This window comes from Microcaecilia unicolor, chromosome 2 (genome assembly GCF_901765095.1).
Source record: "Microcaecilia unicolor chromosome 2, aMicUni1.1, whole genome shotgun sequence".
Taxonomy (NCBI): Eukaryota; Metazoa; Chordata; class Amphibia; order Gymnophiona; family Siphonopidae; genus Microcaecilia; species Microcaecilia unicolor.
Window position 1 is genome coordinate 393,523,968 of NC_044032.1, and position 27,297 is coordinate 393,551,264.

General features: G+C 43.3%; 1 protein-coding gene across 2 annotated transcripts; it reads right to left on the reverse strand.

Moving 5' to 3' along the window:
* Positions 1–5,988: 5,988 nt before the first annotated feature.
* On the reverse strand, positions 5,989–10,161 carry NKX6-1 (NK6 homeobox 1). Of its 2 annotated transcripts, XM_030192494.1 has the most exons (5): positions 10,035–10,161; positions 9,833–9,923; positions 9,525–9,757; positions 7,771–7,943; positions 5,989–6,237 (listed from the first exon to the last, which is right to left on the reverse strand). In XM_030192494.1, the coding sequence occupies exons 1-5, from the start codon at positions 10,159–10,161 to the stop codon at positions 5,989–5,991; spliced, it is 873 nt and encodes a 290-aa protein (XP_030048354.1). The 2 variants fall into 2 exon arrangements, with proteins under 2 accessions (XP_030048354.1, XP_030048353.1); XM_030192493.1 differs by having other exon boundaries at positions 9,525–10,161.
* Between the last annotated feature and the right edge of the window lie 17,136 nt (positions 10,162–27,297).

Sequence of the window (27,297 nt, forward strand, 5' to 3'; positions counted from 1 at the left end):
GCTAGTTTGTGGAAGACACTTAACAATTGTGCCTCTATGAAGGAATGTACATATTTTTAAGGAAATATGAAGAAAATTTGGTTTACACTCATCTCGGAAAAAAATATATTCTCTTTCAATCAGCAAAACTCAAGTGTGAACTTAACTGACAACTTAAGTTGGCCTACACTCCCAAACATTGAAAAGTGTATGTGGTTTCATTTTATTTATTTATTTATTTTATTTGTTACATTTGTATCCCCCACATTTCCCCACCTATTTGCAGGCTCAATGTGGCTTACATAGTACCGTTACAGCGTTTGCCAGTTCCGGTATGAACAAAATACAAGGTGATATTGTGGTAGATTAAGGTTCATGTATGGTAAATACAATGGGGGAACTTAGAGAAGGAAGAGGAAGAGTTAGTAACCTAGTAGATGACAGAATTGTCCATCTCGGTCTTTGGTTTCGTTGTGTGGCAGGTGTCCAGGTTTTTATGTTGGGTCGGTGTGATATGCCTTTCTGAACAGGTTTGTTTTTAATTTTTTTGTACTGAAATGGTGTAGGTCAAAATAAGAAGGAAAAAAAATAACACAAGAACATTAAAGGTGAGTTTCCCCAAATATAAAGTAGAATGTTGGTCTGTTATCCCGTCGTTTTGCAACATAACTAATCTCTAACCTGAAAACGTGCTCATTTATCTAATCAAAGCCTCCATGGTGAACCTTAGCACACTTATTGGGTGAATGTTTAAGGTGCAAAGATAAAATAAAAGGTTTAGTGCAGCTGGGTTGGCAAATGGAATATGCTAAATCCACCTGACTATTAATCTCGTTTTGACAATGAGGACGGAAGAATTAAAACCCACAAATCCATTCTCTGCATTTCCGAACCTTACTGCTAGTTCCACATGAGTAGGCTAGCTGAGAAACAGAGAAGCCAGGGTTCAAATCCTACCTCTCCCCCCCCCCCCCCCCCCCCCCCCCGAGGTTCCTTGTGCCCTCAAATAAGTCATCACACAACCTTCTGGAGCAGGAACTTGCCAACAGTACTTGTTGGTAACTGAAGCCTAGAGTTCGAATTTAGAATGTAGAACCCAAATCTAAAAGTGTGTGAAAGTCACAAAGGATACAATAGCAGAGTGAAACTGTGCAAGAACGAAAAAATGTTATCTTAACTAATAACCTTGAACAGGAAGGTCTGGAACCTATATTATTACACAAGGGAAACAGGTGTGGGGTTTTATGTTCTCTCTGTTCTGTAGCTGAGTGAGGTGTGCTGCGCGGAGAATATAAATTTCTCTAATAGGACATGGTATATAAATAGCTAAAGGAAATCTTACTGCTTTCTCTACTTAGCTCCCCCTTCACCCCCCCCCCCCCCTCCCTTGAGAAAATGGATATATACCCCTAAAAGGTTCGAAATTAAATCAAAAGGCAGAGACAAAAGCAGCTCAGATTAGCCTGAAGTAGGGGGTGATACAGATGAAATCAACCACTTAGCTGAGCTGTGATTATACTGCCTCATTGTGAAGGGTCAACAAAGAAGTTACTGTCTCTTTAAAATGCCGAGTGCCTGCCCATTCCCAAGTGGAATATCAGCCTTTTACAATGCGTGCTGATGATAAAGTCAATGGACAGGGCCCCTGCTGATCCCCCCACCCCAGGTTGATACTGTTTTAATGTACTCATCTACATAGGCTTTCGGATGAACACTATAGCTTGTCAGAAGTAGTGTCCAGGCCAGGGGGATGCTACAAGAAACAGGGCGCGATCAAACAAAATTGCTGTCAGACAGCTTCTAGATTCAAACGAAAGATCTTCGGTCTTAAAGAAAATCCTGTGACCGTTCAGCCCTTCCTGCTCTGGGAAATGAGGGTCTTATAAGCACCAAATTAATTCTGAAGGGAGGTTGCCTTGCCCGAACTAGGGTACCTAATTTTCCAACTGTTTTGTCTCATTCTGTGCTTAAGGGGAAGGGGGGGGGGGGAGATCTTTGGAAGACAGGATTCTCTTGCAGCTCCATTCAGGTTCAGATCTGCCTTAACCCAAATAAATAAACCGTTTGCGTTTATTCTACTGCTCTTTGAGTCTGCTTTTCAATGTTAACAAAAAAAAAAAAAAGCATTTCGAAGGGTTCTTGTTTTGTTTTTAATTCAGTCCTGGCATCTTATTTGACTACCGCAAGGAGCCCTGGAAGAAACAAAAAAAGCCTACGCGTTAAACTTCATAGTCAGTGACATTTATTTCTACAATAGAAAACAAAAATGTTACGAATGGGATTGTCCTTTCTTTTTATTTATAAAAGTTCAAGTGAAATTGATAGATGGCTGCACCTTCTCAAACCAACATTTTATTTTCAATGAAAAGATCATACTAGTAATTTGTTATTTTACAAATACTGTAAAAACAAAACAACAGCAGCAGCAAAACCTCCCAGCTCACAAAAGACTCAGGGCTGGGCATTATTTCTCCTATAAGTCTAGTTTTCATGGTGCCAACTGCAACTGGTGGGCCAGCTGCATCTCCTCGTAGAAGTAAATGAACTGGAAAACTTAAGTCAGCGCTGCAGTCAACTGGAAAAAAAAAAGTTGAAACCCACACAGCCTGGCGCAAGAGACTGCGAGCAATTGATCATGAATAGGACGAGGACAACATGAATTCAATCGCGATCCTCAATACCAAAATAGCCACAGGGATCTGTGCGACTTCAACCAAACTAAGCCTAACCCACTTTACACCTTTAGAAACATTCAGACGGGCACCGCGCAGGGCAAAGTTTAGCCATCAATCAGTTAATAGAAAATGTACATAAGTATTGCCATACTGGGAAAGACCAAAGGTCCATCAAGCCCAGCATCTTTCCTTTAGGAAGCCGTCCAAACCTTTTTTAAACTCCGCTAAGCTAACCACCTTTACCGCATTCTCTGAAAATTAATTATAATAACGCTACTATTGAATACAATGGGAATGTATTATTCAACCGACAGCATTTCGGTTAGGTTCACAAGACTGACGGCAGGTTGGTTGTCTCTATAGAGAACTGAGGATTTTAAAAGTAGAAGGGATTAAAGCAGGTTATTTCCAAATCAACAATGCCCTTGTGGCCAAAGATCAGGTCTGAATGAATGCGCGTGCAAAACCCAATAGCTCGAAGACGTTGTCTTATCTGAGACCACTCCAAATTTGCTAAAGGAACTTCTTTATTTGTTACAACAAAAAACTGTTTAAGTAGCCAGCGCCTTGTTGAATAGGCACATTTGCATATCTTTCCTTGCAAACTGACCTTATTAGACCGTCGCAGCTGGACGAGAAGGAGAAAGACCAGTGTGTCTTGACCCACAGAAGTGTTCAGCAGTGAGAAACCGGACATCTAAATGCAAAATGTCCATGAGCAGCGTTAAATTGTGTTAACTAAATCACTAGCCAGTCTCAGGCACACAAAAAAACAACCAAAACAGCATGAAAGAGAGCAGCACTTACACTTAGGGCCCTGCAACTGCAGAACATTTAGAGACTGTTGTCTCATATCCAGCCCCTGTTAACCAAAAGCAGAAATGATCTAAAGAGACTATAAGGCCGTTTTCTCTTGTCCTCACAAGACAGGAAACTGTTGATATGAAATAATCGTTCCGGAGCAACGGAGCTATTCCCCAGTGGCATTTGTGTTGTAATTAGTTTTGCACAAATTAAAATATAATCCATATTCTTTTTGTTTCGGAAATTAGAATTTAGAGCGTTAGTCGAAAACGAATATTGAAAAATGTACCTTACTATTTAGACTTCTCCAGAGTTCAAAAGGGGGGGGGGGGAGACGTTGTTTTTCCACAAAGAAATAATTGGAAAGTTGCTTAGCCAAAAAAAAAAAAAAGCAAACCAGTACAAGTGGCAATGGCTAACAATGCCTGCGTGGCCGAATCTGTTTATAAACTAAGGGATGTTCTTAAGCTCATTTGTTAGTTAAATAATTATTAGCCTTTATGCGGATTACTGCATTTCTTCTGTGATAAAGAAAAAACTATTCATACTGTGAAAGGACTTACCTTAATTACCTGGGATTTTCTTGTCGTTATTCAAGGTTTTTATGTAGAATAAAAGGAAAGCCCCAATTGATGGAGACGTCTTTTGCAAGAACAGATTAGAATTTCAACAGTAGGAAGAAATGTTTTCTCAGAATACATACATACATAAAAATTGTAAATCGAGCTACATTGTCAACTCAGGATAAAACACATTACAGCATTAAATCTACGCACAGTATTCTAAAGAAAGAGGTAGTCACGTTTCTGGGATGTTCTGAATGCAGGCAGGTCAGGAACCCAGAGAGCAACAGAACAGTGGGTATAGGTCACTGAAACCAATATGTGCCTCCAGGAGACTGAACAAATAAACTAAAACGTATAGGTTTCATTGGGTCAGTTTTATTACTCCATCCCTGATGAGACCAGACGAGCTGTGCCTTTTTTTTTATTTCAGGTAACAGACATCTTTAAACTGTTTTTCATTGATTCAGTTTTTGAAACAGAAAGTGCATTACATTTCACTGGGCCTGCAAAGATTTTTGTTTCTCCGTTTACAAAGCGAAACATTTTATATAAATTAATAAATGTTAAGATGCTAATATGTCGCCGCTATTAGCTTAAAAAAAGACAATTTACATATTCTATAGCATTCGTTATGATACAAAAAAAAAAAACATTTTAAAATTCAATCCAGCATCTAATTGGCTTTTTATATCCTGGACTTGGAAGTGGTTGTTAATTTCCACAACTACTTTAAGGGACATTTTACTGGAAATGGGTTAAATTAAAACAACTGTGTTCCCTTTCCCTCGACATATTTTTTAAAATTAATAATAAATAATGATTAAACTTGTGTGCAATCTTAAAACAAAAAGGGGCAAGGGGCAAACAAAGCCGGGTTGTCATATTTCTTACCATTTGTGGGCTGCAAATCATAGGAGACAGGTGCCTCTGCTGCATCCACCAACCTCACAGGAGTATCTTTAACGGAGGAATTATTTAAGCAAACGAAGAGAGGCGAAGAAAACACCCCGTAAGAAAAGTCTAGACAATCAGCTACAAGCTGAGAGATTCCAGCATTAATATTCTAGAAAGCATCAGAAGAAGAAGTGGGGAAGAAGCACAATAAACAGGTTTGTTTTGTTTTTTTTTCAGACCCCTCACCTTCCCCTTCTATACAAAAAAATGGTATTTTTTAGCTTTAAATATTCACAGTAAAGTAATTTATGGTCATTGTGACTCCCGATTTATTTACAAGAGCCCTCTATAGCTTGCTTGAGTCCAGTGGTTGTCGGTGGGCCTCACAAATGAGGCTCCGTCTTCAGAAAGGGGGCAGACCCAGATCTTCAGCAAAGCGTTCAACTATTTCCCCCTGAAGCGACTCCCAATGAAAGAGGGGGGGGGGGGGGCGCTGAAAAATTCATGAACCTAGGAAAACATCCGAACGAAGGACGTCAGGAACAGCCCCGTATAGTTCTTTTTTTATTTTGTTTTTATTCTGCCATTCTTAGTGCACTTGCAGGAGAACCAAGAGTTAGAGCAATGGTTGCCTCAGAAATGGGGGAACCTCAAGAGTTTTTATCTCTAGTACATAAGGAAGATTCCCCCAGGGCAAAGTTTTAGAAGGTTCTCTGGTGCCAGCATATACTGTCAGGAGCCACCAGGGCTTCCCCACTACAGCTCCGCTCAGGGCTGAAAACCTGCCGCCACTTCAGTCCACCACTAGCTTTGGCTACTACAAGAAGTGCAGATCTGGGAGTCAAGGGCTTCCCCTACTCCAACTACTTAGTAGTCTTTCGTTCGGTTTCGTTTGTTTTGTTTGTTTGTTTGTTTTTTCACCCTCCAGTAGATTGTACAGTTTAGAAAAATATATATACATCTCAGGAAATAACAGGGGTCCGCACAGATTGGAGGCAGGAGTAGTAGGGCCACTTCCTCCCCCACCCCCACGCCTTATTTCTGCCTCTGTCCTGTCGTGACAGCCGGGTCTAAGAGGAGCTTTCGTTCTCTGAAGTGTGCAGGTGCAGGCTACCGCTGGACTTGTGTTTTTTCAGTAACTGGGTGATCTTTTCGTCGTCGGAGTTGGGGTCTAGGGGTTTATTATAGTCGTCGTCTTCCTCCTCGTTCTCCGAGGCCCCCTTCAGCCTCTCGGTCTCTGAATCCTGCTTTTTCTTGGCTGTGGCCATTTCGGCCGCGTGTTTTTTCCTCCATTTGGTTCTCCGGTTCTGGAACCAAACCTGCATAAAGAATATCGAATTTGTTATTGCTACTCTAGCAGCAATAAAACTAGTAATTATTATTATTATTATGATTATTTACTATTGTTAACATTAACATCATCATCCTGGTCGTCCTAATTCCCGTTGTGCTGGGTTATTCCAAAAGCTAGTCTAAACATAATCGTAAAATGATAAAATATAGTGAAATGTAGCAGAAATATTATCAATGCTATTTACAATGACAAAAACAATTTTCGTTCACCTTTTATTTATGCATTGTGTGTGTGTGTGTGGGGGGGGGGGGTCCTGTTGCTTATTCTCTTTACATTCATTCATTCGGAAATATTCTGCATTTCTTTTTGATACATTTATCCCTCTCCCAGCCTTTTATTTTCTGGAAAATTTGTTTTCAGGTTTTATGATTACTCCGTTAAATGTTGGAAAATCATACCGTGAAAGAAATAGGCTCTAGACATTAGCATTTTGAAAACATTTAATCTACACCCCTGCAATACTTAGTGCAAAACTTGAAGGAAGATTAAATCAGATGGTCCCCCAAACTGTTCGTCCCGATTTGAGATGCTTAGGAGCACTGAATACCTAACCGCAAAAAACTAGGTTTCATTTGTAAGCCAGCAACTAAAAGAATATCAGGGCCGTACCAGTTGAAGTCCTGCACTCCTTTAAAGATTGTACTGAAGTCACAGGGGGGGGGGGGGGAAACAATGCATTTATAAAATATTAAAATATGTCCTTATTTAAGAACTAAAGTTTTAACGAACAAACCGTTTCGTCGGTAGACTTTCAAGAATTCTCACGGTCTAAAGATTTACCATTTATTTATAAGAACGAAATCTACTGGTTTAGTTTAGCAAAGACTGAGGCTGCTCATTTTACACTCCTTGGCATCAGTAACCGAACTGTAAAGGGGAGGGTTTCTTACATAAATAGATAATGATAAGAAAATCAATCACAGGTGCAAATTATCTTCGGTAACACCGATCTATATATGCGCATATGTCCTATGACAACCTCACCCTTATTATCTCAGTCACAGTTCGACAAGAAATGCACACTTTGGGCAGACAGATCCCTCGGCCCTGCTTCGCGTTTTCAGTGAAATCTAGCTGGCTTTCTAGCATTATTAGGACATATTACCCCAAACTTGAAATGATCGTTATTTTGTCATTTAGTAAAAATTCATTCCTTTGCTTCCCAGAACATTCTCCTTTTGCTTAACAGCAATATCTGTAGAAGTGAAGGCCCATTCAGGATCATGTTTGCACAGGGTCATTTAATAATTGCCAAGGTCGTCTCACACAGCTTTACTACAAGGAATCGTATAAGCGTGATAACAAAACGTTTTAACAAGGGTTTCCTTGAAGTGGCAACAGTATATACTGAGGCAAATAAATAGATCAGCTTTGCTTTCCGTTTTATATTCTCTAGTTTCGTGGGCAACAATGTATTCCTGGACACTTATCCTTCCCAGTCTTAATAGCGCGTGGGTCGGAGTCTCTTATCTAATGTTTGACATACTTATCTCCTCACCTTGACTTGACTCTCTGTCATCCCCAGTGAATAAGCCAGCCTGGCCCTCTCAGGTCCTGCTAAGTATTTCGTTTGTTCGAATGTCTTTTCCAAAGCGAATATCTGTTGCCCAGAGAAAGTGGGTCTCGTGTGCTTCCTCTTACCATCTTTGTCAAGCAAAACCGAACCTTGATCTGAAACGCACATACAAACAAATTAGTGGTATTGCTTTGTTATGAAGAGCCGTGAAATACATATTTATAAATGCAACTTTTTTTTTCTGAAAAAAAAAAAATATGTTCTAAATCAAATTTGCTTTCCTTAACGAACGAATTTCTTGAAGTGATGCCCGTGACGACCTAAATACGTTTTTGAAACTTGGGCAGACGAAACATAAAGGTTGTTTATATTAATATATATGCACTTTAATATTTGTAATTCCCATTGACCCCAGCTCATCTAGTTTCACTTCCCTTTTGTCTCTACAGGGTTTTTTTTTTCTCTCAAACCTACTCGCACATTAAGCACTTAAATAAAGAGAAAGTAATAGTGAAACGAGTAACTGATAAACTAGAATCAATAATAATTAGCAAGAACTATATCAAAGCATTCTTGAACATAAATCCCTTTAAGTTAAAGGCACAGAATTTCCATTTAATCTGCTACAGAAGCAGTGAACAGTATTAAGCTCTTGCATTACACGAATAAGAGCGCTAGTCTGGTCCATAAAGAGTTAAACCCGGAAATCACAAAGCATGTATTACAAGAACTGGGTTTTAAACATAAATGAATTAAATCTCAACAGAAACTTCACCTGTTAAGGTCTTAAGGCCCTAGCAAGCTATTTCCAAAGAAAAATAATTTATGGACAACAAATGGCAGGACATACCTTGCCGTCTATTATCACACTAAAGTTTTCTAAACAAAGTATAGTCTAGGTTCCAACTGAAATGTAAGCGTGTGTGTGTATGTGTTAAGTAAAATAAGGCAGAATAGGAAACGAATTTTAACCCCCTCTCCCTTCAATTCTCGTAAAACAAACACTTTTTGCCTCTACGCCCCTCCTCCCTCGAAGTGTAGAGGAAAATCGCTGCTTTTTATTTTTAAAAACTACTTCAGTTAGCTGAGCGATGCCCTTTCAATTCGCGTTTTACAAAGGTTACAGGATCCACAGTAATTACATGCAGCAGTTTTTACTTCCCCAAAAAAGGTCTGAAAAAAACCCCTACTCACTTTCCTTAATAAACATGCTCAACTCTAAAATTCAGGGCCTAGAATCACTTCTGGCCTCTCTGTAACCGTGGACCCCCCCCCCCCCCCTCTTTTTTTTTTTTTACGTCGTCCCAAAATGTGACTCCCATTTTAAATTATTAAAGATTTTATGCAAGAATCTTGTGCCTCCAGAAAGTATAAACTCCCCATAAAGCAGCTACATGCTACATTTCTTGAAGGCAGCAAGAACATGGGGAAATATTTTATTTCGCCTTCATAACTTGGGGAGCAACCATAAGAAGCAGGTGGTTAAATCGGGTTTGCAAAGAAGCAGCCCATCCTTCCTCCTTACTTTTAAAAATTGCCCGATTACAATTGTGTCAAGCTAGTAGCCGTGCAAGCAAAGGAACGCTTAAAAACAGGAGGGGAAATTAAAAAAAAAAAAAGTGAAAAGAGTTTAAAGCATTTCTACGTCTCTCCTCCTGAAATCAGCACATCCCCGTATATTTCTAAGGTGCAAAGCAAGCGGCGGGGAGCGGAGGCGGGCAAGGGGCGGTACTCACGGGGTCCGCAGGCCAGTCGGGCGTCCCTCCAGGGCGGACTCTGCATCATCCCAGGCCAGAAGATGGGCGTCCTGCCGGGCAGTTCGGCCAAGGGCTTGGGGTAGCGGGCCACGGCCAGAGCTGCAGCTGCCGCCGCACTGGGGCTGAAGTAAAGGCCAGGAGGGGGTGGAGGCGGGCTGAGGCTGCCAAAGCGGGGCAGGCCGGCAAGGATACCCCCTCCCGGGGCAGAGGAGCCGGAGGAGGAGGAGGAGGAAGCGGCGGTAGGGGCAGGGGCGGAGGGGGCTGGGGGAGGCAGGCAGGCCAGGGAGGGTCGGCTCAGGATGTCATTGATGCCGTGGGGAGTGGCGGCCGAGTGCTGAGCAGAGGGGCTCCCGAGGTGGGGCAGGGAGCCGGCAGACGCTGGGGAGGGCCCCGTGGGGTGCTTGGGGGAGCCCAGGGGTGGGGAAGGCGAGGAGGTGGAAGAGGAGGAGGAGGAACAGGAGGAAGAGGAGGAAGATGCGGGAGCCGGGCAGGACAAGGCGTAGGCCGGGTATAGAGGGGTCTTCATCTCGGCCATGCTGTGCAGGGCGGCCAAGGGGGGGCTGCTGAGAAGAAAGGCGCTCTGCCGGCTGCCGTCCATAGGCCCCACCGCTAACATCCCCAGGACAGGGCACCACCGCCAGAACCGATGGAGGGAAGAAGAAGGTGGTGGCAATGGATCGAGGGAGGAGGGGAGGGGTAGTGGGTTGAAGACTAGCAGTGCTCCTCGGACCGGAGGCAGACAGGAACACAAACAATAATAATTAGCAATAAAAGAAGATGTAGTCGTTCCCTGCCAGGCAAATTCTTTTTTTCTTCTTCTTCTTCCTCCTTCTCAGCTGGGCAACCAAGTACTTATGATGGGGTTCAATGTTTCTTTTAAAAAAAAAAGTGATTGAAAGCAAAATAAAGATAAGACAAGTAAGTCTCAAAAAGTAAAAAAAACCCCTTTGCAAACTTGAGAAAAGCAAACGAAAAAAAGTCAGAGTTCAAAACGAAAAAAGGGTGTGGGCGGTCATTGGAGAACCATCATTTCCACTAGTGTCGAAATCACTGGCGCAGGTTCACGTGCTGTCTGGGTGTCAGGACTTTATTCTGCTTTATTTTTGCCCGCCTCGGGATTGTAAGCTTGCTGCATGCTCTTCAGCCTGAAGGTACTGGGGGGGAAAAAAAGAAGTAGGTGAGGGCTGGCAGGTCCCTCTGCCACAGCCTGGGAGATCGCATGAGCGTTGCCGGCAGCTCTTGCCCTTGATTCCCGACGGCAGAGGAGCAGCAGCACCAAGGTGCAGCAATCCAACCTCATGGGCTTCTCATTATCACTCTGGCAGTCTCTATTGCCTCACCCTCCTTCTCACCCCTCTGCTGTCAGGGTCCTGCTTCACTAAAGTCTTGCTTGTATTTCAGCACTCTCCTTTTGTTTCTCTCATTTTTTTCCAGGGTACAGTTTTGCGGCAGTTTCAGATCATTTGCTTCTCTTTCTCACTTTCCAGTTCCTTTTTTACTCCTTCCCTTTGAAGGCAGCTAAACGGTTTGCGCAATTATCTATTTTTTTATTATGATTATTATTATTATGTTATATCTTTTCCCTTAACGATATTTTCGTTTATCCTTCTTCTGACAGCTCAGATGAAGCGCTCAGAGGTAATAAAACATTTTCATCATTCGCTACATCCTTTAGGGCTACAGGACAGGAGCGAGAACTTCCAGGGGGCAGCCGCCAGGGGAGGGGCTGCGATATCCTATAGGACGAAGCCAATTATGACATCATAGCCCAATCTGGCACCGTGAATTTGGATAGGCTAATGCGCACGATGAGACGGGAAGGAGGGATCTCAAATTTGCATATTTAGCGGTCTTCCGCAGTTCCACTATATCAAAAAGTTTTTGTTGTTGTTGTTGTTGTTGCCGCCGTTGTTTTACTATTTGTGACTAAGTGTTTCGTGGAAATAGCTGGCGAACAAAATGAAAGGAGTCCATTTAGATAAAACGAAAGAAAGAAAGAAAGACTCAGATATTTTGTTTCAAACCCGGGATTTGTCATGTTTGACAGATTTTCTCTGTCAGTATCGAAAAAATAAATCTAATGAATGTAGACAGAAAGTGAATAGACCCTTTGGAGGGCTATTAATGAAGCGCCATATGGCTACTAGTGAATTGTGAAAATTAATTTGTTGCTTGCCATGTTAAACAAATGTGTAGGTCTGTGAAGAATCCGAATTACGGACTGTGCAAAAAAAAAAAAAAACAGAAAGAAAACACACACACTCTTACTTTCTAGTTAAACAGAGAAATGGGACTATCTCCAATCCTTCCTGAGTGGAAAAATCCCCAGTGTCTTCAGTGTTTTTTTTAAACCTGGTCCTGGAGGCACCCCAGCCACTCAGGTTTTCAGGATATCCACAATGAATATTTATGAGAGATATTTGCATGCACTGCCTCCACTGCATGCAAATCTATCTCACTGAATGCAAATTTCTCTCATGAATATTCATTGTGGATATCCTGAAAGGCGGCTGGGGTGCCTCCAGGATCAGGCTTGGGTACCACTCTGCGGTATTTTCTTTTGCTTGAGAGCTTTTTATTAAATGTTAATCAACAGAATTTGCAACAACAACAACAAAAGAACATGCCAAGGAAAGAGGGATTTGTTTTATTTAATAGGAAAGCGGAGAGCTATAAATAATGACACTCTAATAAAACTAATGGCTTCTTATATTTGTTTTTTTTTGCACATTCAGGTTGTTAAAAACGAAAATAGATTATTCCCAAATGGGACTACTTTATTAAATATTTATTAATTAAATTAATAATAATTCAGTCTATGTTCTAAAGCACAATAAATACTGGTGGAGTATTTCCTTTTGGTTATATTTAGTTTTTTATACGACCAACTCGGGGGAAAATATAAATAAATAAAGCGTCAGAATGATCTGAAACAGAAGAAAAAAGGCAAAATAAAATGGGCCTGGGGTCATGAATTTGATATAGCGCCTTTCTTTGGTACAACCAAAGCCGCTTACAATACTTTTGTTATTGTATAGGTGCAAATGTGCCTGCTCTGATATGTAACCCTAACCATCAATTAGTATTCATTTTCCTTATTGAAATCTCCTTGTGTCACCCCATTTTTGTGGTGGTTTCTACGTTTTACCTGTCTGTTGAAGCTCAGATCGGTTAGTAAAAATCACTAGGGGTTTAGGTTTCCCAAAACGGCTTGCCGGTACTTTCCCTAGCCTTTGTTGGATTTATCTTAAAGTTCCCTATCGAGATCGCTTTCAATATTTTCCGAGCGCAAGTGAGCTAAAGATTATTATACATTTTCAATGTCCACAAATACTATTGGCTTTTACCAGGGAACCACGAACTAGGGATGGAGACAGTTTTTCAGAGGCAGAACAGAGATACCCATGTATGTGTCTAGGAAGTAAAATCACCCGTGCAACAAGAAGCATTTCCCTTTGTTTTGCAGTTCCAAATATATCGCTTAAAAAGCAAACCCAGCCCATTGATTCTGATCTACCTTGCTTGTCAGTACAGAGCCGAGCGTCTCCGTACCTCTCCGAGGCAGAAGCAACATAAACGAAAGATGCCAACGAGAAGAAAACTTTAGTGGAACTGACTGCAGGACACCCTGTGCTCTGCTGAAATGTCTGATTTCTGTTTGTAAGCTTTGGTTGGTCAAATCTTTACCAGTTTTTTTTACAGCCAGGCCCTCGAATAATCACAAAGCCCTGATTTAATCACTTTTGTCACCCTGGGCCATAACATTGAAATTATGCAATGTAATTTCTGTTTTGGGAACACCTGTTCCTTTATGCATTTGGAAATTGTCGCACTTTGCAGTGGGCATCAGAGATAAGTAACTTTAGGTGAACCGGTACTGAATGCTGCTGGTCATTCATACAATGCGTGCAAAGCAAAGAAACACTATTCGGGGGGGGGGGGGGAGGGAAGGGCACATTTGGCTAATTACAACTGGATGTGGATAAGGCCAACTAGTGCTTTATATAACTGATGGACTTAAGATGGTGCCCTGTTAACGCGTGATGTCTTTATTGAGTCTGTATTGTATTTAAGCGTTCGGTTATTTTTTATTATGTACGTTTTGCTTTGTGCAGAGCTCTGATTAAGGGCGGTATATAAATGGTAATAAATGAAATGAAATAACCACTAACATAAGTTCATATATTCATTTTTCCATCATCTGCGCCCTTTTTTTTTTTTGTGCAGATCGGGAGCCAAGAAGCAAACTAAAACACTCCTCAGACAGAAGACACAGGTTTTTGCCTTTCAATTAAAAGTAAACATCCATGAATGCAAAACAAACATATTCACTCGCTGTTCCGTGTTTATGACTGAAACTTTCCATCACTGTTGAGAGCAAATGGAAGCTGGGCAAGATTGCGTTTCATTTTATAAGGAATCTATAGTTAATCTTTGGGAAAGGTGCTGTTGTTAGGTGAATGATGAAAAGCAGCAATCCATGCGCTGTCTGCCTTCCGTAAAAAGCATAGCATTTTTCCAGTGCTGGCTGCTTATTATTATTTTAATGTATATATCTTAACATTTGGATAGATGTCTTGCATTTAACAAAGAAAGATTGAGGCTTAGAATGGAAAGATTTCTTCCATACGCGCGAGGGGAATGGAGAATAGAGAGAGGACTAGAGTAATCAGAGATCCAGCAGACAGAGAGGCTGCATCACAGATTAACGAAGTATTTACTAAGAAGAAAGTTGAAGATGCTTTAAGCAAAAACGAAGACCATTTGAACAAGCGGAGCGTTTTTGGGTCGACCTGCAGATGAGAAGGTGTAATTGTGCTTCTACAGATGCAGCACAGAGCAGAAAGAAGGGAGAAAACGGGCAGCTCAGGGAGTGAAGGAGGAAGCTGGGCACGATAGCAGGTAGGTGCCTCCCCAAAGAGGAGATCGGTGCATTGGGGAGTGAGGAGGACCACCGTTTGCTGTCCTATTTTAGAGGTTATCAATTAAAACTACAAACACGTCATTTCATATTAAAAAAAAAAAACCCAGCACATCTGAAACATAAATCTTGGGGGAAGGGGGGAATCAGAGATGAACAAGTTCAAAGCTTTCAGTCAAGTTAATTTTACATGACTTTAAGAAAACTCCATTGGCACAACTCACCTTAATATGCTGGAATTTAGAAAGCAGAAACGTATTGTACAGAAATGCCTGCGTGAAAAGTACAAAACTGATTTCCATTCAGTGCCTGTTTCATTAAAGGCTCCCCCACCCCCCACCTACGGAAAAGACCTCGAAAAACCAGACCCTCGTCAGAACCAGTAATTGATGCAAACATTTGTTTTGTGAGTTAGAACTGAAGTCTCCTGTCATTTTTAAAAATTTTAAGTTCAATTTATGTCATAGATGAAAAAAGATGCCAGATAACACAAACCTCAGTACTTACACAACAAAGTAAAAACATCTCCTTAGCGAGGAAACTATCTAAATTATTCAAGAACAAGGTATCACCACTAACTGGAGACAATAAAGCGGGCCTACTTCCAGTCTGTAACGACACAGAATGACTATGGTGCCTTTTGTCAGAACATAGTACAACTCTTTAACTCTAGAATCGTGCATTAAGTCGATTACCTTGGGTTATTTTCAAATAAAGGCGTCATCTTTTAAGTAGGTCTAAGTCTTTAGCCTTAACCATGGCTTGCGCCTAAAAACTATACCGCTGGGGCCTGTGGAATACAGTGATTCTTGTCAAAAGCCTTAACTGCTGTCACCACCTCGTGGCCAAATGCTGTAATAGCTCAGTAGTTACTTTGATTTATTTCATTTTTTTTTTTTTTTTGCATTGATGTTGGAGAAATCTGTATTTATATCATGCTTCAAAAGTATGAATAATGCACAAAAGGTGTGTATTTTTTCAGTGAAAAGCAAGGTCTAGGAGAAATGGTGTAACCTCCCAATGGAAGCCACAGAGGCAAAAAAACAATATTAAACAGACTGGAGAGAGCATGAGAGAAGCACAGTCAGTGGGTCTTTAAAATACAGAGATGCCAAGTTACTCAGTTCCAGGCTGGAGAGTTTAGGACAGTCTGATTTCCGAACACCACCTCCTGGTGCATAATGGGACTTGCAGCACAGATTTTAATGGGTAGAAACAGGGACTGCAAATCCCACACTGCTATTGGATGTAAGTTCAAAACCAGAACTGGCCAAAAAGTCTTCAGCCTGGAACTGGGTCATTTCTTATCTCTGAAAGTGTGGAGATGTAAGGCTGCAGTATTGCAGGATGGAAGGAGAATGGGTAGACTAAGATTCTATAAAATCACTTTTCAGTTGAGCAAGTTCTTTAAATTCTTCAACCACAAAAAGAAAACATTACCTTTAATATCCTTCCTGAAACCTGTAGTACAATTTCCAGGAATTCACTCATAGATTTCAGACCGCTGCATGACCTTGTTCAAGGAGGTTTGATAAAGAGACGCTATGACATCACAAGGCTGAAGCCAGAATCCACCCATTCTACTCAAGGAGGTTTTAATTCTTCCCAAAGCAGTTGCCACCATCTTGGTACACCCAAAACAATTAAATTGATAGGGCAAAAAGCTCCACCTACTGTCTTCGGCCCACATAATGGACCAGATAGGAACCGATTATCAAACTTCCTTGACCTTGTACATGAAGGTCTGTGAGCACATGTAAGCATGGCTGTGAATAACATGGTGATGCACAGACCAAGTGCTCTGCCCTCCAAAGCCAGGTTTGTGTGGGGCTGGAAAAAGGTGGCATGCTGGAGGTATCACAACAAGGGACATCGCCATGATGTTCTAGAAGGTGATTGGCTGACCAGTTTTGGAGGGCGGAGCTCCCTCCTGTGGCAGGCTCCAGTTAGATTTAAATCTCCCATTCACCTGACACTCTTCCTCTTGGCCAGCAAAAGGTTTGGGACCTGAACTGCTCCATGAATGTCAGTGGACCTCCTCCCCTTGGTAGACTGGATCCCATGCAGAGTTAAGCTTGGGTGCTTGCTTATGCTCCTTTTCCTTTCTCCTTCTCTGCCTGCTGCCAGGAAGCCAGAGACATGTCGGGGAATCTTGGACTTTGGTCCCATGGGACTAGGGAGAGAGGTTTATCTTTCAGCTGGGGAACAAAGGGCAGAGGTCCTACCATCCAGCATAGGAAGAAAACGAATGAAGAGACCCCTTTTGGCTACACGTGAGTTTTGCTGGCTTGAGCTAGGAATTTGACTTTCATTTTGCTTCCCATGGCTCAGGGTGTGCACTGCCCCCTACCCCCCCCCCTCCCCCGGCTGCAGCGCTCAGCTATTTTCTGGCTCAGCGCCCCTTATCTAACAGTACAGCTAAGCAGCCATGCCTCATCCTTCCAAGAAGCAGCCCAGGGCTAATGCTAATATCGCTGCCCTTCAAGCAGCTGAGAATCTCATAATGAGCTATGAATCAATGCAGCCTGGAGAGCTAACCAGAGATACTGAAAGGGGTCCCCCACCAACAGTGCGGGCATCCAATAGACACATCAATTCCTGAGAGCATTACATCAATGCTGCAGACCCACTATGTCGCATGGTTTTTCCACCTGGACTGGCCACCTGGCCAGGCTCGCCTTCTCCCCTAGCAGTTGGTAAACCAGGTCCCATATCCTGAGGCCAACAAGCAAGGGTCAGAGGGTCTGCTGGCAGAAGAGCTGTGCACAGCAGAGCCACCCAATGATCAGTTGGGGCTCCACTGGGACCTGGATCCTGAAGCCCCACTTCCTGTCAGTATAATCTTGCCAGCATTCATGTTGAGTTCTAGCACCTCTCCTACGCGACACTGCTCCAACTCAATAACTCCTTTCCATAGTTCACCAAAGTTCTGTAGGAGCTGGCAATCTCATCAGAGCTCACAGCATAGCAGTGTCTGATACAGGAGCCGCTACCATACAGATCATCAGATTGATCACGAGACTCATCATACAGACAACGGCACAGCTGCAGTTCATCTCAGAGATGGAGGCCCTCCCAGTACAGAAAATAGAGGAACTCCCATCGGAATCCTGCCAGAAACTCTTCCTCCAGACATTCAGTGAGGAGGCATGATCATAGAAGGACAAACGCACTCTCACTCCAGAGGTAGAAGAAGCAGTCACCGGCATGGCCATTCACACCAGAGGACAAGGCACAGGAAAAGTCAGTGTCACAGCTATCACAGCTGGTCACACAGCAGGTGTCACCAGTCACACAAGGAGGAGTTGGTGCACCACACCTAGCCACGTCTGCCAACTCAGGTAGGAACTACAATTCAAATAACTCCAATCTCTGCACCCAGTGAGGCAGGAGGCTCTGGTGCCCCATCAGAGGCATGTCAAGTTTCTGGAGCACCTGAGGTGACAGCAGCCTCAGTTGCGGTTACTGAACAGACACAAGTGCAAGGGGACAGATGCGGCAGAGCAACACCACATAGAGGAAAAGGAAAGAAACAGAAGTACGCAAAGTGTTTAAGTTCATCTTCATCCTCCAGTGCATCTCCTCTTCCTCACCTTCTTCCTCTTCCCCTGCATGTGATCTGGGCACTGCTGGTGCCTCCAGTGCTATGAATGTTGCATATGTGGTCCCTGCTTATGTTGTCCCACATTGTGGTAAAGGGTCCCCAAATCATTGCAGAAAAAAGCAGAAGTACTTTGATATATTCAAGCTTCCAGAAGGGAGACACCTGAAGAAATCCAAGAGGAGGTCAAAGAATGGTGATGTACCACAAGGCCAAGGCAAACCTGTCCCCTGCCATCTTGTCTGCTGGGTCTTGTCATATGCACGTGTAGGGACAAAACAGGCCCTGCATATGGCACTATGTAACACTATGATCCTGACACTGTATAACAGACTTACACCAATGTCAGTTCTCATTCAGGCTTGTTATTGAAGCAGGCCCGAGCACATTACTGAGAAACCAAGGCTGAAGGAAGGCAAAAATAACTGGTAATAACAACCTTGTTTACAGAGACTGGGACTTCATGGTCAGGATACATCTGCTTACTGCGTCAAAGGCCTGGTTGGCCCCTCAAAGACACAACACTGGAAAACCCCAGACTTATTGTTCTAGTCAGCAATGGTACTAAACCAGAGGAAGGGGTATAAGAAGCCTTTCCTGGTCATGATAAGGGCTATTTGGTTTTATCTTGAGCAGTTCACGTGAGAGCTGCTATCAGTCCGGCCCGAGCCAGCCACATGATGAAGACTCGTTAATTGTGACATTACCTGCCTGCATGCTCTTGCCTGACCAGAACCGTACAGGGAGAGACCATCTGTCATCCCAGCTGTGTTGCCTGCTTCCTTCAAAGAAGTTCCTGACTGCTTCCCTCTGCAGAGTTTGAGAGTGTGTGAGAGCCTTCTATATCTGTCAAGTTAAACTTTCCCTCCTTTTCATAGTGCCTCTGGAGTCAGGTGTCATAACAATATTCAGGACTAGGTTATGTGTGTGTGTTCTCTACCCTGCCTTGACAGGTAGATAGATTCAGTACCTTACCATCATTTTTTAGTAATTCTGCTCAAGTGTGTTGTCTCTGATTTGCATTACTGCTGCCAATACAATATATATAATAAACCAGCTTTTCTATTTTTCTTCTAATATCTGAACCTTTCATCTTTTTCTTTCAGTGCTATTTTGTGCTATAGAGAACTTGTATTTTGCTCTTGGAGGGACATCTAATTACACCTAATTACATTCCAGAGTTCTACTTTTATAATTTGTTACTTGTGTATATGCCCCTTCTTTGCCTGCCCTCTATTTAGGGTTGGTAATTGTGTTTTAGCCCCACACACGGATGATCAGCATTGTGTGCAGGAAGAGAGATCAATTGGACTCTATGCTCTGCTACCTAGAAGCCTTAAAAGCACACTTTGTTCAAGCTTCTGGATGTGGCACAGTGGCACTGGACTTGCCAATCACTGACTCCCATGAAAGCTCAGTCTTCTGTGCCTACAGTTACCATGGTGTTTTGTTGCTGCTGTTGTAGTCAGCTGTCCTGAATTCACCCACTTGTCTTTGTGCGGGCCCCGGCTGAAAATCGTGCCAGGACCCACATTTAAAAAGTGTATTTTCTCCCTCCTGTGGCAGTGGGGTCCCCGACATCGCCCGTTTCCGGGCAGCTCCGCTGCATACCACTTCCCCAGGTAGCTCCAGCCCCCCCCCCAACAAAAGCCCCATCTCACCCCCACCTCCCAGTCAGGATAGGACCCTCCCCTGGGAGCCTACTTGACCTCCCTGGTGGTGCAGTTGGGCATTGGGGGCAGGAGCAAATCCCCCTTGCTCCTGCCTGTAGCAGCAGCTTCCTGAAAATGGCTGCTGCAAGAGGTCTTATGCGGGCTGGGCCCGCATAAGCTCCAGCAGCCTGCCTGCCTAAAATTATACCCCGATATTCAGTGCCGGTGCCTGGACATGGCCCGGCTTTGAATACTGGGGCATAATTTAGCCAGTGACGATCAGCATTTAAAAAAACACTGACAACTGCTGGCTGAATATTAGGGGGTTAGTTTTTAGGTGAAATAGAAATGTTTAAATAAATAAATAAATAAATAAAATGGACTTGGGAAAATCCACTGCTTATTTCTGGGATAAGCAGCATAAAATGTATTGTACTGTTTTGGGATCTTGCCAGGTACTTTTGACCTGGATTGGCCACTGTTGGAAACAGGATACTGGGCTTGATAGATCTTCAGTCTGTCCTAGCATGGCAACACTTACGTATTTAAGAGCACCCATTTTGTTTTGCTTTTATATTAGAGGGACCCAGGCCAGCTTTGCCATCCCAGGTGTGGAGGAGGCACCCGAGCCCAGATAAGCATCCATATGTGAACAGCATCCAGGCAGCATCGAAAGATAAGATACAGACTTACAATTGGAAAATAGCCCTGTCTTACGTGTCTAGCTGGAGCACAGTGGACGTGAGAGGGTGAAGGTCGATGGCTGGAGAACTGGAGCAGTACGTGGCCTAGCTGGAGAGGAGAGAAAGTCAGACCAAGGTGTGTGAGAACTACGGCAGAACCTCCCTAGCTGGTGAAAGGCAAGGAGTGGCTTCAGTTGGACTACTGGCTGAAAAGGTTCAGGTACTTCCTTTTTAATGTCTGCTATAACGTTGCTACCAATAAAGCTGTGGTCTAATATCCCACAAATTTACCTACAGCCTTGTGGCTGTAGTATCCTTTAAGTGAAATGTTGCCAATATTCTATTCTATTCTGTCATGCCTGGTACCGAGGGAGTGAGTGTGCAGCCTGCCTATGTTAATGAAGGTCCGCAAGCGCATGTGAGTGTGGCTGTGAATAATATGATGGTGGCCACCCTCGCTGCTCAGACCAGGAACTCCACCCACCAAGGCTACAATTCGTTGGGGCTGGAAAAGGGTGGTTTTCACTGGAGGCAATGCAAGGGATATCACTGTGACTTTCCAGATGGCGATTGGCTGGCCTGTTTTGGAGGGCAGAGCTCCCTCCTGTGACAGGCTCTGGATATATTAAGTCTCCTGTTCACTCAACACTCTTCCTCTTGGCCAGCAAAAAGCTTTCCACGCCCCCTCCCTTTTGTCAGTATGTGCTAGGCTTTACTCTGCTAAGAGTCAGTCAAGCTTTGTGCTAGTCCTGCTCACCCGAATGATTGTTCAATGGTTATTCTTGGTGTATATGCCTTCCTATGCTTGGCCTGTTACTAAGGACTAGGCCTAAGGCCTGTACTGTCAGTTTGGTTCTCACATGTTAGCCTACTAACTCAGCATCTTGTGTAACAATCATTGCTTTCTCAGGAGCTGAGAATGACACTTCATAACATTTGTTTGCAGCTGAGTATGTTTTTCATATAGGGTGGATGTAACCTTGTAAGTTGCTAGGAGACAGGCTGAGGACACAGTGTGAGTCTAACATGTCCAGAATGTTTCATTTGGGGAGATAGACAGAGATAGGACACAAGGGTATTGTTCTAGCTGTGCACGCAGAACTGACACAGAACTCATAAGTTATTTATTTATTTATTGTTCACTTATATCCCACATTTTCCCACTCATGCAGGCACAATGTGGCTTACAAACATTAAATAAAATACAGAATAGGAAAACTTAGAAGAGCATACAAGGAGTATGCAGGGGGAGAAGCATCTAACAGGGTGAACTAGCAGGGTAGGAGCCAGGGAGGGTGCATCAAGCAGCGGTATAAAGTGAGGAGTAGGTCTTGGCAAAGAAGTAGGTCTTCAACAACTTCTTGAAGAGGGCGTGGTCCACTTGAGTTTTAAGGTGTTGCGGGAGAGCATTCCAGTGCTTAGGACTACAATAGCGGAAAGACGAGGCGAAGCTCCTCTTGTACTTGACACCCTTACAGTTTGGGAAGTGAAGGTGGAGGAAGGAACGAGCAGCAGGGTTGGCATTACTGGGCGGGAGGTCGATCAAGGGGTGCATATACTCCGGGGCAAACCCATAGATACTTTTATGGGTCAAGGAGCAGAGTTTAAAGGCAATGTGCTCCTGAACAGGCAGCCAGTGTAATTTGAACCGTAAGGGTTCGGCCTGTGCAAAGCGTCACTCTCTCAGGATGAGTCTCGCAGCAGTGTTCTGAACTGTTTGGAACTTTTTCAACAGATAGGCCTGGCAACCCGCGTAAATTCCACTGCAATCAAGTGGGAGAGGACAAGCCAGTGGACAAGTGTGCGGAACAAATCTCTAGTAAGGAAGTATCTGATACGCCGAAGCCTCCACATGGCGTGAAACATTTTTTTGGTGACCAAGTGCACATGATTGTCCAGCTGGAGATGTGTGTCCAGTTGCACTCCTAAAAGCCGCAGGCTTGTGGCAATCAGAATACTGGGAGCACTGTGTCAATTACTGGAGTGTGGATGGACGAGAGGATGAGACACTGTGTTTTGTCCTTGTTTAATTTGAAACGGAAGACCTGAGTCCAATGTTCTAAGGTGGAGAAGCAGGCATCAATGAGGTGAACAATTTCCGACACGGTGGTGCAAAAGGGAATGTAGACTGTAATATCGTCGGCATTGATGAAAGGGTTAAGGTCCAGTTTTGCGAGAGCAGCAGCTAAAGGCATCAACATAATATTGAATAAGGCAGGTGAAAGTGGGGAGCCCTACGGAACCCCACAGGAGGCCTTCCACGGATCAGAAGTAACCGAGTTCACTGAGACCTGGTAAGTTCTTGTTGTTAAAAAGCCCACGAACCAGTGAAAGACAGGACCTCTTATACCAAAAGAATCCAGCAGATGAAGCAAGATTTCATGGTCCACCATATCGAAGGCACTAGACATGTCAAATTGAAGCAGTAAAACCTTCCAACCAATGGATAGCTCTTGCTTAAAGTTAGATAAGAGGGTGACCAGGACAGTCTCGTGCTATATTGAGCTCGGAAACCAGACTGAGAGGGGTGTAGGATATCGAAGGCAGTCAGGAAGTCGTTGAGCTGGACATTGACCATACTCTCCATTAACTTGGTTACTAGGGGTATCTAAGCCACTGGGCGATAGAGACGACGTCTGATTTAATCTTTAGATTCTTCGGAACAGGGGTGAGAAGGATATTACCATGGCCTGGCGGGAAAGATCCAGCACTTAACATGAAGTTGAGGTAAGTAGTCAGATCTTCAACAAAACACTTCGGTGCAGCTTTCAGGAGATGAGTCGGACAAACATCCAATCTACAGGGTTTGTTGGAGAACTTAAGTAAAGCAGCGGTTACCTTGTCAAGTGATAAGCGGGTGAATTTGGTCCAAATGCGATCAGCCGGGCAGACACCCATTGGCATAGTCAAAGATTCCAGGAAGTCGTCCACATCAGAGAGGCAGCTCACAGTTGAAGACCGTAGGGTCAGTATTTTCTCATTGAAATAAATTGCAAGTTGGGAAGCAGAAGGAAGATCAGCACTGGAGAATTCTAGAGTACGGGTATCAAGGAAAGAGTTTATCAGCTGGTATATTTTTGTGATGTCCCGGCCAGCAGACTGTAGCGTAGCGGAAAAGTACTTTCACTTTGCTTGACAGATGGCATACTTATACCTGCGGTGACTGCCTTTCCAAGCACCCAGCGCAACATCCGACTTCCGCTTACGCCAGGCTCTTTCCAGACGTCTAGTCTCTGTTTTTAAGACTCTGAGATCAGCTGAGAACCAGGGTGTAGAGTTGCGGATGTGGGAAGTCTTGAGATGGGTAGGTGCAATATGGTCCAGCACAACCTTGCAATGGTTCTCCCAGTCAGAGAGATAGGTTGGCGTGGTTGGCCAATGGCCATTGACTGGGCACGTGCAAACACATCAGAAGAGACTGATAGAATACATGACCAATCCATATATGGTATAAGGCTACCTAATGGTTCTAATTTATGTGAAATCACATGATTTATGAGAAATGTAATTTGCAACAGTATATACTGTATGTGATGTCCGGGAGATGTTAGCTGAGCAGTCCCTTGTCTTTCAGGATGTGTATTACTGACTGACAACCTGCTCCAGGGAAAGAACTATTGTTTGTATTTTTGGCTCTGTGAGATGCTAATAAAGGTAATTACTGGCTGCGCCTAATGGAGTCTAAGTTCTCTTTCTTATTTTTCCAGCTGTTGGGGCTGTAGTGCTTTCTTTCCCTGTGGGGGCTAAGGGACAGAAATACACATTTTTGGCGCTCTTGAATAGGGACTGGTTGCCCTGTACTTAGCTTTAATAGCCCTCTAAACTAAAAAAAAAAAAAAAAGAGGAAAAAAAAACAGAAGAAAAAAAAAGGAAAAAAAGAGAAAGAAGTCTGAGCTACTCCTACAGCTGGACTGTGGAGATTGTGATTACTCCGGAGTTTGATATGAAGTGATGTGAAGAACCTGCAGCTGTATTTGAATCTCACTGCAAAGGGCTAGGTGGTGGCTCGGTCCCTAGCATAAATGCAGGTGAGCTGAGTGTGAACGCATCGTCTGGAATTTTGATAGACGTCTGTAAGTATTTTTTTTTTAATGTTGATTTTGAGTTCTCAACTTCGGAAATAGATTGTGTCTTTTAAAATAGTGTGTGCCAGTGATTCCTTAGTGCAGAAAGTCCTTGTAAGTAATTGTTAACGTTGGAGCAGGATAACAACTCAGTATCTGTAGTTTGCTTAAGTACTGTTCTTCCCTTGTACTTTGTAAAATGCCATAAACTGTTAAAGTCTAAGGAGGGATATATATATTTTTTTCTCCTGCCCCACTTCTCTTGTAGTTTTGTTTGTGAGATGGTTAAGATTTTTGTCACAGCATTTATTTAAAGTGCTGGAGTATTTGTACAGACAGCGAGACTTTCTCTGGGTTTCTTGTGACATCATTTTAGTGAGAGAGAGAGGAATCTTTTTAATTGCAGTCTGTGTTGCTTGAGAAAATAACTGTACTTTTTTCCCCTAAATTCCTGGCACAGCTTGCTTGGTTTAAAGCTGCTCTGTCTATGGATTTCTCATTGTAGCCCCGTTAGTTGCCCCTTGAATCCCCACCGCTGTCCCCTTTCAATTTAGGTGATCAAGTAATCCCTGAACCCCGAATTACCTTTTTGATCCTCGAGAGATAGGTTATCCCCATTGGGACCCTGCTCCGGAAGACAATCCCAGTTGGGATCCTCTTACCCGGTACCACACGCTGTGTGAACCCTTACTTGAGAATTGGACGCTTGGCCCCAGTCGAATTGTTACACATACCCGGGCATTGTTTGGAGGAAGCTTGGGGTTACAACTAGAGCAGACTGAAGTGCTCTTAACAAGACCAGAAAGTGGTGAAGTAGTGGATTTCTGGTTAATCACATACGCCGTACATGGCACCGACTGGATACCTTTTTTATTCATTAGAGAGGTTGGATTGGGACCTTTAGAAGTATTTAGCCTTTTTGAAGTACCCAACCCCACCGAAAAAGGAGCTATTAGACTTTATCCTCCTTACATAAGTACTCCCTAAATGATATATCAGGCTTTGGTATATTTTGGAATAGTGGTTGTCGTGATAGCAGCTCTTGCTAAGACCCTAGGGCTAATTTTGTTACTCACCTTAATCATTAGCCGTCACTTGCCCTTCGTACAGTCTTGATACAGTGTTTGATCATGAAAACTACCAACATGATGTGCCTGGCCGTCCTCTTGGGTGTGCTCACTATGCCCATTGTACAAGGAGCACAGGACTTAGAAAATTTTCTGCAGAAATTTATAACCACCTACAAAATAACATTACCCACTACTGAAAAGACGACTACAATAGCCCTTGATGTGTGTGCCTACACTATGTGCGGTGAGCATCCGGTGCAGCAATATCTGTCAGCTTCTGAGATATACCTGTGTCCCTTTTCCAACTGCGGAAGTTGGGCACAAGTATGGTGGTACACAGGTTCCTGGGTTCCCTATTCAGGTAGCGAAATTCCTGATCTCAAAAAGAGTATTTCCATTATGAAAATACGAGTGTCTAACCTTTGTCCGATGACCAAATGTAATCAGGTGGCTATCACTTTCAGAGGAGTAACAGCAGTTACGTACAGAACCTATTCCTTAGGAATTGATACTACAGGCAGAGATCCAATTGGTAAATTTCAGATTATTCCCCCTCCCCAACCAGAAAAGAACCCCCTGATGCCAACCAAGATCCCAGAAGTAACGATCCCCTATCAGATTGTACCAATTAATAATTCCAAAGATTTAATGGCATTAGAAACAGGGTTTGGGGATACTAATCTGTGGCTCGAATGGGCCCATTATACTACAAAGAGTTTGAATGTTTCTAATTGTTATTTTTGTGCCCATGCCAGAGCAGAACCAACAGTAGTCCCCTTTCCTTTAGATCTCTACAACGATCCAGATGGTTTTTGGTGTATGTTAGAGCTACTACAAGTAACAACTGAAATTAATCAGTCTTGTCAACATCTTGACAAACACCACCCCTACTTGCCCCCTCGGATGAGGGTACCTCCTGCATTCAGGATTCCAGATCCTGGTACTAGATATCATGCATGCCTGGAACGATATGGAGTGAAAAATTCACGGTTTCTGGGAAATTTGACCAATTGCAATACTACTCTGGCAAAAGGAACTCTGAGGGATCTGAACCTCACAGACTTCTCCCAGGCTAGAGCAGATGTATGGTGGTATTGTGGAACCCATACTATCCACCATACCCTTCACAGAAGTTGGACAGGCAGATGTGCCTTGGTCAAATTGGTAATTCCGATCATTATAGCATCCTTGCTCCCTTCTCATAGCAGCTCTTCCTCACGAGTGAAGAGACATGCAATGCCTGGATCCTTTGATGATCGGGTTTATATAGATGCAATTGGAGTTCCAAGAGGGGTCTCAGATGAGTTCAAAGCCAGAAACCAGATTGCTGCAGGGTTCGAATCAGCCTTCTTTTGGTGGGCTACGATTAACAAGAACGTAGACTGGATTAACTATATATATTACAACCAGCAGAGATTTGTAAACTATACTAGAGATGCGGTTCAAGGAATTGCCGCGCAGCTAGACGCCACCAGCAGAATGACGCTAGAAAACCGACTAGTGCTTGACCAGATTCTGGCAGCAGACGGCGGAGTGTGCCACAAAATAGGTACACAGTGTTGCACCTTTATCCCCAACAATACTGCTCCAGATGGGTCAATTACCAGAGCTTTGAAAGGCCTTACCTCACTATCGCAGGAATTGGCGGAGAACTCTGGTGTTGATACATCTTGGACTGGTTGGATGGATAAAGCCTTTGGTAAATGGAAGACATTTATCATTTCTGCAGCCACCACCATAATCATAGTGGTTGCAATTTTT